The sequence below is a fragment of the Apteryx rowi genome, unplaced genomic scaffold (assembly GCF_003343035.1).
Source record: "Apteryx rowi isolate R43461 unplaced genomic scaffold, aptRow1 scaffold_339, whole genome shotgun sequence".
NCBI classification, from domain to species: Eukaryota; Metazoa; Chordata; class Aves; order Apterygiformes; family Apterygidae; genus Apteryx; species Apteryx rowi.
This window is the reverse complement of record NW_020449852.1, coordinates 302,092-320,391: the sequence shown is the minus strand read 5'-3', so window position 1 is coordinate 320,391 and position 18,300 is coordinate 302,092. Positions and strand designations below refer to the sequence as shown.

General features: G+C 44.9%; 2 protein-coding genes across 2 annotated transcripts in view; one reads left to right on the top strand and one right to left on the bottom strand.

Annotated features, from left to right (window-relative positions):
* The window catches only part of ERICH6B (glutamate rich 6B), a 36,120-nt gene extending 18,052 nt beyond the window's left edge, over positions 1–18,068 (top strand). The window contains exons 7-15 of the mRNA XM_026072237.1: positions 2,521–2,688; positions 3,676–3,824; positions 5,295–5,357; positions 5,470–5,534; positions 7,189–7,334; positions 9,331–9,419; positions 9,619–9,771; positions 12,708–12,936; positions 14,168–18,068. Of these exons, the coding sequence (XP_025928022.1) occupies positions 2,521–2,688; positions 3,676–3,824; positions 5,295–5,357; positions 5,470–5,534; positions 7,189–7,334; positions 9,331–9,419; positions 9,619–9,771; positions 12,708–12,936; positions 14,168–14,296 (1,191 nt within the window). The 3' untranslated portion in view covers positions 14,297–18,068. The remainder of the gene's footprint in view (positions 1–2,520; positions 2,689–3,675; positions 3,825–5,294; positions 5,358–5,469; positions 5,535–7,188; positions 7,335–9,330; positions 9,420–9,618; positions 9,772–12,707; positions 12,937–14,167) is intronic.
* The window catches only part of COG3 (component of oligomeric golgi complex 3), a 35,716-nt gene continuing 33,507 nt past the window's right edge, over positions 16,092–18,300 (bottom strand). Inside the window, exon 23 of the mRNA XM_026072189.1 lies at positions 16,092–18,291. Within this exon, the coding sequence (XP_025927974.1) occupies positions 18,262–18,291 (30 nt within the window). The 3' untranslated portion in view covers positions 16,092–18,261. The remainder of the gene's footprint in view (positions 18,292–18,300) is intronic.

Sequence of the window (18,300 nt, the reverse complement as noted above, 5' to 3'; positions counted from 1 at the left end):
AAAACAGAGGGTCAAACTTGTCACTGGTGCAGATCTGAGCTGTAGGGTCACACCAATTGTGCACCTGACTGAGTGGATCTCAGCCTGTCAGAAATTTTAAGATGGGCCTGTTTCCTCCTCCTCCCCAACCCTAGTCATTTCATTGTGTATATTTAAAGTCAGGCAGTGTATGATTTGTCAGCTCTCTGGTGAGATGCCTTTCAGAAAAGACATGCAGCTTCCAGAAAACTGCTCTCCTGAGGTGGTTTGACAGTCCTGAAGCTGTGAGTGGTTTCCAAAGAGAAGGAAAGATAATGTTTCTTTTCTGATAATGGAGCAAAAAAAGGTTAAAAGGCAGAGGTTCTCCCCTTTAACAGACTTAAACTTGACCATCAGAAAAACAGGATCCATTTGACGAGACAAGAAAAGAGCAGATGTCAGTGACTCACACACAAAGTGTCTCTTGAGCTATGGTAAGGCCTGTATCTCCTGGCAGGAAATGTGCAGGTTCATGATGTAACTTCTTCCCTACTCCGGGCTTGTTTCACAGCACTTCAAAGCAAAATAAAGCTTTAAAAACAGACTAGTGTCAATCTCCCTGATATTCCAGCTATTAACCCTCATCTCAGTCACTGAGTAGAGAATGCACTCAGCCTTTTAAACATAAAGGTGAAAGTTTCCGTTTCCATTGGCTGTTGTCCATTTTTGTGTCTGGTCCAGGAATTAAAGCAGCAGAGCAGTTTTAGGCTCAGCTTTGGGCCATGCAGCTCTGCACTGAGGCCCCCAGCGCATGGTCAGGACCTGCTCCCAGCGCACTGAGATCTGGCCAGGCCTGGGGAGCATTTTGGCTCAGGTCTTCTGCTCTTGGCTAGGCTGTACTTTAGTGACGGGAACTCCCCTGGCGTGGTGGAGGGTTTCAGCTGTGGATTCATCCCTAACTTGCAGTCTATTTTCATTACAGCTTGACTGAAAGAGCATTGTGGGCTGATAGACAGAAAAATGTGAATACCTGAAGTGAATGTTTTTCTTTGGAGGGGTGGGGTGAGCATTTGAGAAACGTGGGTGTGAAAACCGGGTGAAAGGAGTTTAATATAAGGATTTAGTTTGCCTGCAGAGCAGGTGCATCAGTCAGGAAGAATATAATGACAATAAAACACAGAGAAGACCTCACTGACAAATTTGACTCATAATAAAAAGGATAAGAGACTATATCAGCTGCCCTAGAATCACCTGTAGGCTGGACCAGTTCACTTAGGAAGGCTCTTCTGCTGTACTAAAAGCTACCCCTTGGTCACAACCCATTAGTGTCACAATCCACAAATGCCTTCAAGTTATGACACAACCTGAGAGAAGCAAAATCAGTCAATGCTGAAAAGTGCTAGCATTGTTTAAGTGTAAGTTCTGGGGCTTGAACAATTGAATGGCATATCGAGTGCCAACAGACTGCAGGTGAATTACACCAGCTTGGTGTTTGTGTCTGTATGGCCCTTGTGTAGCCATATGGTGTAAAAAATCAGTCCCTTCAGCTTTACTAAAAACTCCCCTTTTCATTCAATCAAGTGGTCAGCTGGCAGGTCTTTGCCTTCCTCTTTCAACTGGAGGTCTTTGGGAGGAATGAGAAATAAATAATATCCCTTCTCACCACTGAAAAGGCAAATGAGGATTGTTTTCAGGCCTTGGCTGTAATCAGAGCAGATCCTTTGTATAAGCAGTAATGGAAGCAGCCTGTGTAGTTGGACCAGCACAAACTTGCAACGCATACGAATAAAAACAGAGTACAATGCAAAAATGAACAGATGCCATTTATCAGTCATGGTGGCTTTCTTTCTTTCTTGCACTGGGGTTTGTGCTGTCAGCCAGCTAACCCAACACCTGGGCCTGCAGCTGGCTAATAGAGGAGGAAACCCTCCCCAGAAAGCAACCTGGGGCAAGATGGAGTGTCTTTAGGTACCATCACTGCTCATAGTGAAAGGCATTGGGACAACTACTATAAATATTACAGAGAGGGAAAAAGCCTTCAAAGCTAAATTAAATTTAAGCCACTTTTGAGCAATTGACAAGATGGAGCAGAGCTAATCATGAACATTTCCATCACAAATGCTTTTAAAAGGCATTTTTTTTCTTTCCAAACTGCAAACATTCTCACTTTCTGAAGTTTTTCAGTATCAAGATTGTCTTAAAAAATAAATGCATATTGCTTTTCAATGTAGGTTTCTGAGGGTTTTGTTTTTAAAGAAGAGACAGGAACTGTATTTTAAAGCTCGAGTTTTATTTTGCTCTTTTTTTATCGCAGTCTGGGTGTTTCACAGGATGTTAAAAGAGAACCAAATTAACATGTTGTTCACATATTCCCATGAAAATCAATTACTACTTTCCATTGAGCTCTTAGGAAGGAACAGYAAACATGAAAAATGCATTTATTTGGGAGCTTAGATAATTAAATATAACTTGAGTTTCCTGACATATATCTACTTACTGAAAAGGAGGTTTGGGGTTACACTAAAAGCAGTGGTTTTGTTTACTTTTATGGGAACAGTCTAGATTTACACCAAATGTATTTCTAAAAAGAATTATGAAGTTGATGATGAATTTCTTTTGTGTTTTGAGAAAAATATCTTAACTGAAGATTCTGCAAAGTGTAAATTTTGTAGCGGTCCTGAAAAGCCAGTCCCAACAGTGGTAGATCTGAAGGAACAACCCCATGAAAATGTGAGTAGCCTACACTATAAGCAGTCTTTTCTTGGCAATATTGCAGCAGGAAAGCTAATACAATAACATGGGTTCATGATCCTTGGAATAAAGCAACCTAACTATCAGGTAGTGATAGAGTGTTTAGTGATAATGGGAGAACAGAAGCCCTGAGGCAAGTAAGACTTTGACCAAATAAAATATCTGAAAGAAATAAGTAGGGTACCTTTCCTCCTTTGGGTTCATGCTGGTGTGAAAGGAGTGTCACAAGATAAGGTTACATCCAAATTTCATCTGGAAAAATCCATAATGAAAGTGGGAAGCTTCTCTGGTGCAGTGCTCAGATGCAACATGTGAAACCCCTGACCCTTGTGCCCTTCCCTTGATCATTTCAAGGACATGCTTTGTAAAAGATGTCAGGTCCTCTTTCCCCTCAACATCCAGTTTTCCTCCCTGTGGGCAGAAGGGACAATGCCCACAGCACCCTGTGGACCTGGGAAGCAGCCCAGGAAGAAAATCCCCTTCCAGATACCACAGTGTTAGCAAGTGCTGAAAACAGAGGGTGACCAACTGATGCCAAAGGTAGAGAGAAAGAGATGAGGGCTGTAGGTGGAGAGGAGCTAAAGGGTGTTTGGGGTGAGGAGAAGAGAGGCTGGCTGCAGGGGGCAATGCCATCATGGCAGAGGTGCCCATCAGGAGGATTGCCGGGGGAAGAGCTTCCTGAGGAGGAGGGCACCAGGGAAGTGCAGTCACAGTTGGAGGGAGAAGGTGGAATAGTGAGGGAGGAGGTGAAATAGCACGTGAGCTTGGGTGACTTGGAGGTGGATGCAGGTCTCTAGTTTAGATCTGTAATTGTATCACAGCTACATGAGTCCTCAGCAGATAGGGCCTGGCTGGCTCATCTTGGCCATCTCATCTCAAATGATAGTCAAGTCAGAAGGTCTCAGCTCTGCCCAAAGTCTCCCCAGACCAGTCCCACCACATCTTCACATGTGCTGTACTTTGTAGTTCTTCTGCTGCAGGAGSTATAAGGAAATATTTGATAATGTGATCCAAGAGCTGATGAGTGAAGATGAAATAGAGAAAGAGATTGACATAGCTCCTTATCCCCACCATTCCCAAACAGAGCTGCGATGTGACATCAAAGCAGAACTGCTGTGACAGTAAGAGATCAGAAAGAGACTAACCTGGGCTTATGTTGGGAAGAGGGAAGCCCTCATTACTAGTTTTCTTAATTCCAATCTCAGGGAATAAGGTGGGAACCTGCTTGTGATGTCCCACAGCAGGTCATGGACAAGACCTGAGGCATCTGATGTTGGACCTACAATGATACCACTAAGAGGAAAAATTTGTCACCTGCCTCTGGGGAGGACTTACTCAGCAGACAACAGCACTGAATGTGGCCTGATTTAAATGTACGGCAAGGATGGTTCAGTGCTGCCAGGGCAATACTTCCCTGCAGTTTCTCATACAGCTCATCTTTGCTACAGGGCCCTTAAAGACGCGTTGGTGGGCTTGATGAGGAGAAGCCAGAACTGAGTGCTCAGAAGTCATCAGCTGCTTCATCTCTGTGATATTGCCCTTGAAAGTTTGATACTTGCACACTAGGAAGCTCCCCAGAGAGAGGACAGAGCAGACACTTTCCCAGTTTGAGGCTGAAAAGTGTGTTTCCAAGCAAATCCCCAATTCAGCTTTCCCTCCCAAAAGACTGAATGTATTTGACTCCGTTCTGGGCCTCCCTCCCATTGCACAGCCCCTGCACGTGTTCCCACCTGAGCCATTTTGATCCCTTTGCACAGCAGCCTTGGTGGACATGAACATTATTTTCCTTTGTCCTCCAAGGCTGCCCAGCAGGCACAAGCTAGGATCAAGATCCTGTTTAGCTTCCTGGGGAAGTGTTGGCCCTGGGGAGCACCCGTGTGTGGCAATGGCTGAGGCACAGCAGCCACACCACGGTGGGCACCAAGGGACTTCCTAGGGCTCAGGAGGGACAAATTCACATGGCAGGCAGAGGCTGAGCTACAACACTTGAGGTATTCATCTTTCATTGCTGTTTTCCCTTTTCTCCCACTATGTTGGTCCTCAGGGGTCTGATTTGTAAGTGCCAGTGTATCTTTATGGGAGTAACAGCCTGCACCAAAATTTCCCTCAGGTGAAGAGGGATAAAACAAGGTCTGAATGCCAATAAGGTCTCCAGATAGAACTTGATTTGAGCCTTTTGGGAAGGGTCTGTCTTCTGGCTGCATATAAAGCCTAGCACAAAGGGTTTCTTATCCTTATGGATTGGGACTGTACATGCTGTCACAACCAAAACAGTGTATACGGTGTGTAACTCTCAGCCCAACCTTCCACACAAGCTGAATTTCCCCCTGAGAAAAGAGAGTGGGGTCTCAAGGACATGGCACGCAACTGACGCAAAGCAGGGTGTCCCACCGCATGTGTGGATGAGATGTGTGGGCAGGATGTCATGAAGGCTTGGATTCATCTCACCTAACATCCGGCTCTTGCAAGCAGTTTCCCATGTCTTCACTGGTCACCTGCAGCTCCCTTTGCCCCCAGGGCTGAGAAACAAGCATCTCTACTGCACGATTCATCAGACTTGCAATGAGATGAATCTCCCATTTCTCTTCTTTGGCTATAAAAGCTGCCTATGGTGACAAACTCAGAAGCAGACATCTGCATTGCTTCAGGTGAATGCTCCTGAAACAGCATCCCATGATATTCTTTTCTCTTAGATTATGTGGGTAGTGTCATTAGCCAACAATTTGATCTTATTTTTAACTTCTGATTTTTTGATCTTAGGTTAAGTAAGGAAGGCTTTGAGAACTACAGGGAAATATTTCAGCGGTATCTGAGATCTGCTGCCTGTAAGTACCTTTGCTAATGAGTTGTTGGAACAGCTGGGTCTGATTTGGAGCCAGAAGCGCATGGTAGCATCAGGGCATCCAAGGGAGAAGCAAAAACTGCAGCCCTTTGCATAGGAAAAGGTTTGAGAATCCTAATTAGGAATGGCCAGAAACCTTTCTAATTGCTCAAAACACAGGTCTGGTCATAATTCCGTGCCTATGAATCCTGTCTTCTCCATGCACATGTCTCCTGGCTTACAAGAGTTGTCTCCTGGTTATGGAAGAAACTTACTAGTTCATTCACATCTAGTCCATCCTTTGCTAGAAGTAGTTCCCAACTGCCCATGGACTGGCCTAGTTTCAGAGTCTTAAGCAAAGATATCCCTTACTTCTCTTAGGAAAACCATCCTACCCCATCCTATTTAGGTTAAATTTTCCCTTTCCACTGGTTTCTCCTCAAACAAGGCAAAAGACACAAAAGCTCCTCAGTCCCTCCTTCTGTTGAGGGAGGTATCAGCAGTCGCTGCCTCTGGCAGGCTCCAAGACCCAGGCCCAGCCCAGTGTCTGAGGCTGATGGACGTGGCTGCTGCTCTCCTGCTTGTAGGTTCAACCAGTGGTGAGGCTGAGCGTGTACCCCAGACATACATACACACACACACACACACACACACACACACACATACAGAGGACATGGACACAGCCTGCCACAGATGAGGAGCTCCCCATACAACACTGCCAGAACTCATACCATACATGGGCCCTCAGACACCAGCATGGCCCTTCTGTCCCTCTGGCATCCTTGCCCACATCTGGGGTCCTTTCCTGTGACACAACCTCCTCCTTGCAGCTTGTCCAGCTGAACATTTGCCATGAAATTACCCCCCAGCCCCCCCCCACACCAGGTTGGGGAAAATACAGACACTTTGGCCCCCTTGGCGGTTGCCCAGGCACATGGCACTGTGGCCTGTGGTCCTGCTCCATTGCCCAAGGTCTGACTCCAGCTGCTGTCCCATATTCACACACTCTGGTCTATTCAGTTGCTGGCACCTCATCCTTGCTGCATTCACACATGGGGCAGAGAGCAAGATTACGCAGAAAGATAGTTAAGAAAGGATTTAATAAGAAGACAGGATAGACTGCAGTGATCAAAGGCAGGGCTTAGTCACACAAGCATACTGACCGGCCACTGCTTACATGGGACTTGCCCTTTTTATATCCCCTCCTCCCTCTTTTGTTCCTCCTCAATCCCCTTCCCTCAAATTTCCTTAGAAAATTTTGCATAGTCCCACAGGCCCCCCCTCTTGTCTAAAAGTCTTTATGTTCATCTTGTTTCCTCCATCTTTACAAGTCCAGGTTGGCCATGTCTGCAGTTTCTTAATAGCCCAGCAATTAGTCACTGGAGACTCTTCGTCTCTGTCATTGTCTCCATTATCCCTTGTCTGTCAGGCCCGTGGCTCTGTGTGTTTTGTTTATGGCTCCTCCCTTTACTTGTTGTCCCCTTTGCACTGAAAAGGTCCTTGATCAGGTGACATTAATGAAGCAGATGTTCTCACATTCCCCACACCCTTACACCCTCCTCTCCCCCTCCCCCCCCCCAAATAATCCACAACACAAAGCTTAGAGAAACAGAGCTGCATCACTTTTCCTGAACACCAGCCTTCTAAAACTATTTCAGGGGGCAAAATTTCATTTATACTCTCAGAAGAAAATGAATACACTGTCAGACCACAGACCGCTCCTTCCAAGAAGCATCGACCAACATCAGCACCTCCAGAAGATCTGCTTAAGCTGGACCGTGATTTTGTTGCAGAGCACTTAAAGGTGTGTGGTAACCTGTGGGATCTCTTCTTGTTGCTTGTCATGCAGGGTATAAGGGGATTATACAGACAGCTGTATCATGTCAAATACGGTTATACCCCATGAGAGTCATGCGGGTCCAATCAAGCACATTTAGATGTCACTTATCTGCTACCAAGAAGGTCCTGATTTGGCAAAACATTAAAATGTTTATCAGTGGGCACACTAAGTTGATTGGACATGCATACTTGTCACTGTTAAAAGATGGACCTTGTGAGGTGTTCAAGTACACAGCTGAACTGAGAAGCTGAGTCTGGTGTCCCTTGGGTTTTGCTAGGATTGTGCCTGTCTATAAAGGGTTTTACTTAAGGAGCGTCCTGTGCAGTATCAAGGCTGAACTCTACCTGTCAGCCATCTCCTTGGACCCAGACCTCAGACACTGCTCTGGTCAGGCCCACTTCTATACCATTGAGCTCCCTCACCTTCCAAACAAGGCAGTCACATCCAAACCACCTAACGGGGATGGAGCTAGACTATTGAACTAGGAGCTGCTTGGGGGAATTCACGRAAGGGTTTTCCCTAAGATATTTCAGTATGATGTGGTTCATAAACCACTAAGGTCAGCAAGGCTGAGGCTGTTAGGAGCTGGACTCCATGCAGGACTTGTCCTCTGGTGCCAGTTCTCTGGTTTTTGGTCTGTTCTCACTCCATTTTGCAATATCTGGCAGCGATACAACCACACTAAGGAGCATCTCAAGGACAAGGCAAATTTGGCAGCGCTGCAACAGGGCTGCCCCAGCCCTCCCCTGCCGCAGAGCTTTCTTTCCTTCTCCTCTCCCCCTCCTCTTCCTCTCTTCTCCCTCTTCCTTCCCAAACCAGAAAGCATGGCAGGTTCTGCAGACGTACAAGAAAATTACCTATGATTTATCACACAATCAGTGATTTTGTTGGCTTTTTTTATTTTAGACATAGAAGTGCATTATACTGTTTTCCCCTACTGAAATATAGGGGTAGCAAATCCTCCTGCCTAGGACTGTCTGTCTTTTTAGCCTCATAAAAAGTCTGAAAAATGAAAGCAGGAACAAGATTGTTGGTTTGTTGCTTTTTGGTTCCCCTCCATCCCTTACAACCAGGAAGTAATTTTTATCTATTTTGCAGAGCCAAAACGTACATCTTCAGGTTATAAATTAGTGCTGCAGTTATATCTGAAATCAGTCACTTCACGTGTAAGAAATGCCTCTACCTGGGAGTTGCTGTGGACAAGTCCCTCTAATTCCCACAACAGGGAAAATCTGAGCAAGGCCTCTTTCTGCATATGATAATTAGCTGTTGCTTTTAATGATGATGTTAAAAGGGAACAGTAAACTCTCTCTGCTTCCCCACTCTCAAATGAAACAAATCCATTCTTCTAGGAGAAGCAGACGGTAACRCTCCTTATTCCTATTAGAAAGCATTAAACCCAACTGCCTTGTAACGGTTGGAGGTAAGCCCTTAGTAAAGAAACGTTTCTATTTTTCCTGCAGCTGCTTGTCAGTATGTTACAGGATAAATTACTTGTGTGTCTGATGGAAAGAGGGCTCTTGGCAAATTATATCATCACAGAGCAGCTAATAACATAAAATAAGGAGGGCTGAGCTTCATACATGAAATGTGAAAGCACAGAATTGAATGATAAGTTTTCCTCAGTTATGCAAAAGGCTTTAATTGAAAGCAAGCAAGCAAAAAAAAAAAAAAAAAAAAAAGAGGCTAGGTGGAAAATGCAGTGTGTGAAGGTTTTTGTTGACAGTCCTCTCAGTTTGGTACCATTGAGGGAAATGGCAGAATTGGAGGTACAGCAGGCAAAGAATTGAAGCAGTCACTTCTCCCATGCCTGGTTTTCTCCTGGGGGTTAAGTGCTGTGCCTGCCTGGCCATGGTTAGTGTGTCCTCCTGCACGACAAGTCTGCTCCTGCCACCTGCCAAGATGTGCACACACACACACACACACACACCCCTCACCCTCACCTGTTTTATTCCTACAGTACTGCCACTCTCTCGAGCCTGTAACAAGATATTATCCTGATGGACAGACATTTCTTCTTCTTCTTCCAGATGGAACTGGTCAGGTTTAGTATCCAACAACAACTTATCTTATGCAGSGAGGCAATCATAAGAATATCCTATCCTTGGGTTGTTTTCACCATGAGTTTCCTCCCTTGGGTTGACCAGGCTTGAGTTATTTTCCCCAAACACTTTCCCACAATACTTCCTTGCAAAGCATGCTTTTGGCAAGCTTTAAATGAGCTCTTCTTTCCTTAACCTTTTGTCAGTTACCCATCAGGCAACATGGCTGTTCTGATCACACATACTAAGGGAACCCAGTTTACATACTTTATCCTCAAGGACAACAGGTACACAGGGATTAGAGCTTTCTTCGCGAACCACAGCTGCGCAGCATGCTGCCACCCCAACGGCCACATCTGGTAAGTGCAAGCCCCACGAGGGCCGCCCCACTGGTGACACCAGCCTGCTGTGGGGCAGCGGGACTGGGCTTTGTTTTTGCATTTAGGGGGGTTTTCCATGTGAAATACATGAAAAGAAGTGAGGACTGTGCTGCAGCCCACTGGAATGGTGGGTTTTGTAGGGCTGCCTCAAGGCAATGGGTGCAGACCCCAGTGCAGGGTGCAAGGATGCAGGGGGAGTAATGCTTGCAGGGATAACRTGTGATTCTGACCCAGGCTCTGCCTTGTCCAGATGCCTCGCAACCATAAGGGAAGAGCTGGGGAGGACACCAGCTCCTTCCTGACCTGCTGGGGAGGCTCTGCTTGCTGACCCATTCCGTCGTTTGGAACCACATTTCTCGAGCGCCTGGGAAGCATCTCCTTGGGTCCAGCTGCCTGATCTCTCCTTACACCATCATCTCTTGTAAGGGCCACCAGACACAGAGAATGGGCTCCTTCATCTGTTTTAGGCAGCCATTCACATCTTTGGAGACTGTCGTCACATCCACTCCGTGTTCCTTTCTTTTATCTGAAGAACCCAAGTCTTTCCACCTTTTCCCCTCGATCATGTTTTCTAGACTTCTCTTGTGTCTCTCTCCAGCCTGGCTGGCGCCAGTCCCCAAGTCCACTGGGCCTTGTCAAGGCGAGGTGATGTCCCAGGACTGCTCCATCGTGCTTGCTGGTGATGTCCATCCAGAGACCACCATGATCTTGTCTGAGGTTAGCCATGCAGCAATGGAGGTGGCTTGGCAGGAAAACTCAAATTATAGCAYAGGGAGAAGGGTGTATCTTCTTTACTCTCTTCTTAGGAAGTCCCAGGCGGCCGCATTTGAAAGGCACGGGCTTATTATTTGTATGTGAGGGGAAATTGCAACAGCCAGAGTCATTTAGCTTGATGTCAACATTGCTTTCAGTTTGTTTCTCTCATCCGGTGTCTGCACCTGACTGTAAGAATGACTTAGGTGACCAATTTTTTGCAGTTGAAGTGATAACATGGTGATTGATGTCTTTCAGTAGAAACTGCTACTTCTTGAGCCATCAAATTCTAATTTTTGACCCACTACTTTTCTCTCCAAAGTTTCCCTTTGGAAAGCTAGAAACTGGGGGAATCAGTAAATCGTTTCTCAATTTTACAAGTCCTTGCCGTGTTGAGACTAATTAGTGGATGTATTAAATGTCTAACTGGCTATTACAAATCATTGTAAATAGCCTTTGCAATAACACTTCCATTAGACTACCGAAGCCCTACTGTTTGCCTGCAGGCACATTGGTCTTTCATCCATCATGAAGAGCATAATTTTTACAACACTACACCAAAGTGATTCGTAGTGGCAGTAAAATATCATTGACGCCCCCACTCCCACCACCACCTAACCACGTTTTGTACTTCTCCCTTTCCCCCTCTCTTGCTATCCCTTTTTTTTCTGCCATTGGTCTCTCCCTTGTGCCCTCTCATCAGGAAGGGCCTCAATGTTTTCTTGAAAAACACAGCAGCGGCTCCATGTATTGTTAGGAAGTTTCTACCCATTAATTCTCCTTATTTGCTGTACATGGGTGCTCCCCTGGCTTTGCACCTCTGGAGCGCCGATGTGGAGAACGGCGCTCCCTCCTTTTTGATGTCTGCACCAGTGGCATCACCCCACCTCCCATCCATGCTCGGTCATGTTTCTGGCAGCGCTTGGACTGCAAACTGTAGCTGTGCGCCAAGAAGAAAAATACTACAGTGGAGCGGTAAATCCTAGAGAGAATTAAGTGCCATGGTCACAGTCCCATTTTCATCACGCAAACCAATTTATGGAAATGCTCGGCCTCGGAGTGCTCTTAGCTCTGCTTGACCACATGCTTCCTGCTCCACCATCAGGCCTTACAATTTCCTTTACTGTTCTCCTCATGTCTTCTGCAATTACTTTAGAAGTAGCACATCACCACTGCCTGTTCTTCTGGGAAAGGTGGGAGGCGAGAGCAGAGGACGAGAGTCAGGGGTGAGCGTAAAGGCAGGACTCACTGTGCTGCTGCTGACCTACATTAGCACCAAACAGGCTGCTGGCTGCAGTGGGCACGCTGCTACAGCACTCCCTTGGTGTCTCCCAGCAGCCGTAAATGAAGGGCAGTGCTGAATAAATGATGGTTCTTATACATTTACAAAAAGAATCCAATAACTTTGATTAGAAGAAAACGCAAACTAAGCAACCTGTGGGTAGGACATCTGTCCTGAGTGCAGACCAATCCAGGCATGTCTTCAGTCTGTGCTCCAGCACATCAAAGCTGTGACATTCGATATTTTTTTTCCTTCCATTTCTTCTAAGCTACAGCACAAGGTAATGCTGGGGGAGAAGGAGGGAGACTGAGCCGCTCGCAGGCATTTGCTGTGCTTGTCAGGGCTGAACAGCAGCACGGTGAGAATCAACTTCTTTACACTTCAACAGGAAAAATTCAAAGTGACACATGCAATGAATGATAAAAATTCCCTGCCTTCCACATCCAGGGGGATATTTCAGCTCCCAGAGCCGAAATAGGCTCCCAGGTCGTCACTAGATGGGGAGTATTGATTTGCATTCGTATGCTGTAGATATGGGCTATTTTCCCCACGCACATGCACTTAGTTTCTCTCTCTTGTTCTTTGGCAAGGCCATTTCCTGCACCTGCACTTTCCAATTGAACTGTGAGACCATAGTTTTGAGCAAATGAACTTTTCCTTGCTCAGATTAGGGTTGCCAGCCACCAAAAGCATAATCCCTGATCCTGTGGGGAGCCCCACAGCAGGCCTCCCATGCGAGCATGCAGACATCCTGCCAGACCCACGCTCCAGCCCTGCTCGAGGGGGCTCAGCTCCCTTGGGTGGCTTCGCATGGTGGGGCCGGTGTGGGAAGGCTGCCACACCGGCCGCACCTGCTGCAAGGCTCTGCATTTGTCTCCAGGGTCGCTCTGGATCTCTGCACTGGGATCTGCTTTTACCAGGAAGGGACAAGCCAGAAGCGCTGGAACTGGTGGGACTTCAGCCCTCACATTCACAGCCCTCCTTTCCAGTCCATCTTCATGAAGCTGAACAGTCACACCACCATTAAAATTGTGGCTCAGTATCAAATTTGCTTAACGTTTATCAACCACAGAGACCACATCCATTTCAATATGGGTGCCCGGCTCAAGGTGAGTTCTTACTGTGTTAGCACTGCCTGGCCAGGTCTTATTTACCAACCGATCAGACAGCAGCAGCATGGAAATGGCTCAGCTGTGATAAGCCATGTTTGCTGTGGCTACCGAATAGGTTTGGTCACAAATTTTCAGGTGGAAAARAACATCATTTCATTCAAAAGCAAATTTCCTGCCCATATGAATCTTAATGAAATTCCCTTTAAGGAAAGCATTTAGATAAGATTGAAATGTTGTCRCTGAAGGGTAAGAACAGCACATCTCACAAATTCATTTTGAAACACTATTTCTTTTCAAAACATTTATATTAAATGTCAATATAAACACAAAGCTCCTGATTTTATCTAGAAAGCATTTCACTTAACATGAAGGGGGCGTACAGGAAGAGGAATGCTGAATTCCTTTGGTATTTGTTGCCATTTGAGTTTCCAATCTCTGATCCTTCCCTGGAGGTGGAAATGCTGTTTCTGCCAGGGCTCAGCCCTGCTCAGTGTCGACGTGACTGTCCCAACCTATTAGTGTGTTTCCACATCCTCCGCTGGATGCAAACGCAACTGGTCAGCTCCGAAACACAGATCACACATCACTGGCACACACAGGGATGCCCAGGAGCTCACACACAGTAGGGGATTGTGGGCTCAAGGTGAAAGATTCAAGTGGTCTTCCCTAGTCCAAGCAGAAAGCAGTTGCAACTGGCCTCACAGCAATACTCCCAAAGGTGGCCATAGATTTATTGCTAATGGAAATAGCCATCTAGGACTAGATTTGCAAAAGGGTGATAATGCCTTTTGCTGCCCAAAATCAGTACTTGGAACCAGAAAGCATTTGGACCTGCACTTGCATCCTCACTCCTTCGGATTTCTTCCCTAGATCCACTCAACTTCACAATGCTGCTAGGTAAGGAGGGCGTTTTTCTTGCTCTATTACTTCTGGGCAACCCCCTTCCACTGAAGGAGGCTGGAACCGTGAGTTTAGCCCCTTTGCCTCCTGGGCACGTGCGAGAAGCGCACAGCCCCCAGAAGGGGACTCACAGAGCTCATGTGCTCAGCAGGCGCCTGAAGGGACACATGCAAAAGGCCAACTACAAGGATAAATTTAACTCTGTAAGATAAATAGCTCAAGCAAGGGTCCAGCAAGCACTTCAGACTGCCACAGCACAGCAGAACACAGTCGTCTTGGCCTCTCTTCAGCATTAATGCTCCTCTCTTTACATGGGCTCTCTTTGCAGTCGAAAGACCCAGAGACAAGACACTTACTTAAATGGCCAGAAAGTGAAGAAGAGCTCTTCCTTCAGTCCAAAAAGATTCAGCTCAGGAGCCTGCTGTTGAAAATACAAACAAAATTGCATCGCTTTTAGCATCCCCTCCCTCACTGAGTTCACTCCTTGTCTTTTGTCATTCACTATCTGCGTGAAATGCTGAAATGAAGACAGAGATTTGGAGCCAGCATGTATGTTGGCATTTCAGATTAACTTTTTCTTCATCAAGGCAGTAGCAGTCACTTTGCTACAAAAATAAAGCTCCTTTTTTCAAGCTCAAAGTGCCTATCTTCCTGTACATTGAGTCCTTATAGCACCAAGCCCATCTGCTTGAAAACACTTGATGGATTGTAGCAGGATTACAGTGAACATGCAGGACTTTGGAGCAGGAGATGGCTTCCCTCCTACAGCTGATGAACACAGAACCACCTAACACTGAGCCTGACTCATTCAACCTGCTTCGCCTTTCAGCCAAACACACATGCTGGTTGATGGGGGATGAAAAACAGCAATATGGGTACAGGGACCAGTGGTAATCCAAGAGAGAGCAAAGATGAGGTGCCTCTTGGGTATCAAGTCTCCAGTTCTTGGCAGATGGTCAGTCTCAGGGCTTAGTGGCTGAGTCACAAATCACTAGCTTCCTGATTTAAAGGGACAGACTTTTTTTTTTTTTTAGTTATTTAAAGTTTACCCCTGGGGGTTTCTTCACACTGTTAAGGAGTGAAAAGACAGTCTGTAGCAGAGCCCCAGTAAAACTAGAAAGAAGCCTGTAACATGCTAGAGACTTTATGTGAGCATCAGCTGCCAATTCTAGGATTTACATGGAGGAGACCACCACCCACAAGGGACTGCACCACTACAGCACTTCTCTCCATGGGATCAGCCAGCAGCCGGCCATGCTACACTCCTCAGTCTCCCACCAAGGCGCTGCTCCCAGAGCCAAAAACAATATAATCTGGAGCCGACGGTTAGAAAGAGCACTCCGCTCACCTCACAGCAGCCCAAACCACCCCCTCTCTGCTATGTCACGTTATTTACTGGGCTCCTTTGCAATTGCGTATTGTCAGGCCCGGACCTGTTTAATATTACCACGTCATTTCTTTTTCCCTTTGAATATTTTCTTCTTTCAGCTGCGTTCTCACTTGCAATTTAACAGCTTAGTCTCAATTTGTTACTTCCTGATGAAGTTTTAAACCTCGCTAAGTCGCTTAATTGGCTATTACCTTGGTTTCTGTCATAGAATTTCAATTTTCTACTCAAAGGGGTAATGCCAAAAGACTAATTTAAATGGATCTGGGATCCTGCAGTCTTAGTTGCTATCAAATCATTTGAAGGAATCAAGACCTCTAACCTATGCTGCYGGCACTACTGTTGCACAAAAAAGTGCAAAGGCCTCAGCAACTGCTCTGGCATTCACTTAATTTACTGAGAGATAGTCCAGTGGGTGCAATCTCTCAGGATATTCCAAGCATCTGGACAGCAATGATGGCACATTGCTGCCCCACAACAGTAAGGAAGAAGCCAAACCCACAAGAAAGCAGGGTCTTTCCTTGCAGTAGTTCATCCAAGTGCCAACGTCAAAGCCAGAGGAAGCTTCCTACTGAGGGTACAAGGAACAAATTACAAGCCCCCAAATGATGTGTACAAGACCAAGGGCAAGAAGAAGAACATCTGGTAATGAGAAAGTATGGGTAGGTGAGCCTGTGAGTAACCAGGCAACCAGAAAAGCTATCATGTAAAATAAGGCCTGAATAATACTAGGGTTTTCTGCCATCAACTCCCGAGTTTACTCTTAGCAACGGCCAGCTAGTTAAAATATGGTCTTGTATTACAATTGTGGTTTATTCCCCTTAATAAAATTGCAGCAAAGAGACCATTTAGTCACACAAGATCATTTTTTCAGTAAAGAAAGTACAAATTTCCTTTTATTATAACCATAAAGAGGGATTACTTTAACAATTAGCTGTATGTTCAGCAGTCAGGAATATATCTGTGCCACATAAAGTCAATTCTCTTACTGCTAAAGAAAGAACATTTTTTCTTAACAAAGCACTGTGTGCTTACAGGATGTTTATTGTCTTCTATTACAGTTATCTTGACAGAGAAGCCTCAGGATACAGAATAAAGCTCTACTCTTGGACCAAAATAGGAGGCAACATTTTTATTTAAAAAAATTAAAAACAGCAAGTTTCTAGTCAGATAATATAAAGCATCTTAAATTAATCTTTTGAAAGTATTTACACTATTTGTAAATGTAAATATCTGAAACTGTACATGTTTAAACAAATGTTCATTTAGCAAACAGGCTGTATAAATTGACTGCTCTTCTAATCTTTCAACCAGCTGTCCTAGAGCTGTCTGACTGCTCTAGAGGTGAAAAGATTTCACACAGAAGAGAGACTACTATAATGGTTTACCCTTCACATCTTTTCTGTACAATGTACTAAATCAGTCATAACTCTGTACAGCGATCATGCAATCCTTCTGTAAAACTTTTTAAAAACCTCAAATATACATATATTACAAGGCATTGGACATTATTTTACAGCCTATATTTCTACACAAGTATAAAGAAAGGGTAAGTTTTCTTCCTCGTTAGTTCCTTTAGTTAATTTTAAGGAGTTATGGAAGGTCCTATAAGTACCATTTATGTACCTCAGCACCATTGCTGCAACACTTCTCATGGTAGCTTTAAATCCTAATRTTTTAGTCTCCAGCCATCTGATTTATAACAGCAAAATTGTCRTATCAAAACACCACTGATGTGCACGGAAATATCAACATAATTCAAGCTACAGAACAGATTTTATAAATAAATTTTAAAAATCTGCCATGTAAATCACCATATTTTTCTTTTGCAGTGCTGCACAAGACAGACTTATACACTGAGATACCCTAGAGCTGCTTTTAATGTTTCATTCYATTAATGGAAAAGCATTTAGCATTCAACTTTCTGAAACAGTGTACCAATTAATGCATATTGAACACGGTGCATTGTTTACCAGTTACTGAGTAGTTCTCTTATCCCCTTACTTACCATGGTGATTTGATGGTGCTTTCACATTCATTTCTAACACCCCCTCACCTGTATTAACCTTTATTCCAGCACACAAGCTCCAGTCCCAGCCCTGCTCCACCGTGAGGACAGCAGCCCACTTTAAACAATGCAACACACCATTTGATCTTGGGTAAGGCAAAGAAAACAACTCTAACCTGAAACTAGCACACCTGAGAACCTCAATGTTAAGTCTTGCCTTTACTGTAAAGCATCTGAAAACACAGTTCCCTCAGAAACAACAGAAATTATATTGCACAGCTTTCCGTTGCAAATCTCATGCATCTGAGATTCTTTACAAAGAATAGGTTAGAGCATGAACCTACAGGTCAGACCTTACGAGCTCCCAGTCACGAGAGTATAAAAAGAATTAACACATCAGGTGATTCTGTGAAATGAGGTGTTTCAAGAAGTTCAAGGAAAATAAAGTCTTCCCAACTAACCAGCTCCAAATTATGTTCAAGCACATGGTGGATAACCGGGATTCTCAGAGGGGTTAAAAAAATTGGAGCATGCCTACTAAAATCAAGTTGACATATCCAATGTGTTTATCTCCAAGCCCTGCAAATACCTACTCCTTTCTCCATTTGATTTCCTGCACTTTATTTACAGTGTGTCTTTGAAAAATGCTGCTTTTCACTGCATACATCAGCTTATTAAAGGAAAACAAGAAAGGATTTTTTTTAAACAAACAAGAAAACAGAATTCCAACCTTGAAGATTTTTGTGACTGGAAAAGGCAGTAATTGATCTTGCACAAGAATGACCAGCAAAGGGTTTTTTGCATTGTTATTTCCCTCTCCTCAAGCCATTAAATAACAAGACCTTCAAGGAATCTACAGAACTGATTTTCCCCCCACACACTAAATCAGAGTTAAGCAGCCTGAAGAGTTTTAATGCAGACTGGGCTGCACAGTGGGATCCTTTGTTTACTCCAAACAAACACCTTCACATCCCCTTCACTGCTGGGCATTCAGCTGAAATTTCCTTCAAGCAGCCTCACTGTTGGGCTACTTGGACATCGACAAAAGTAAGTTCACCTGAAAGAC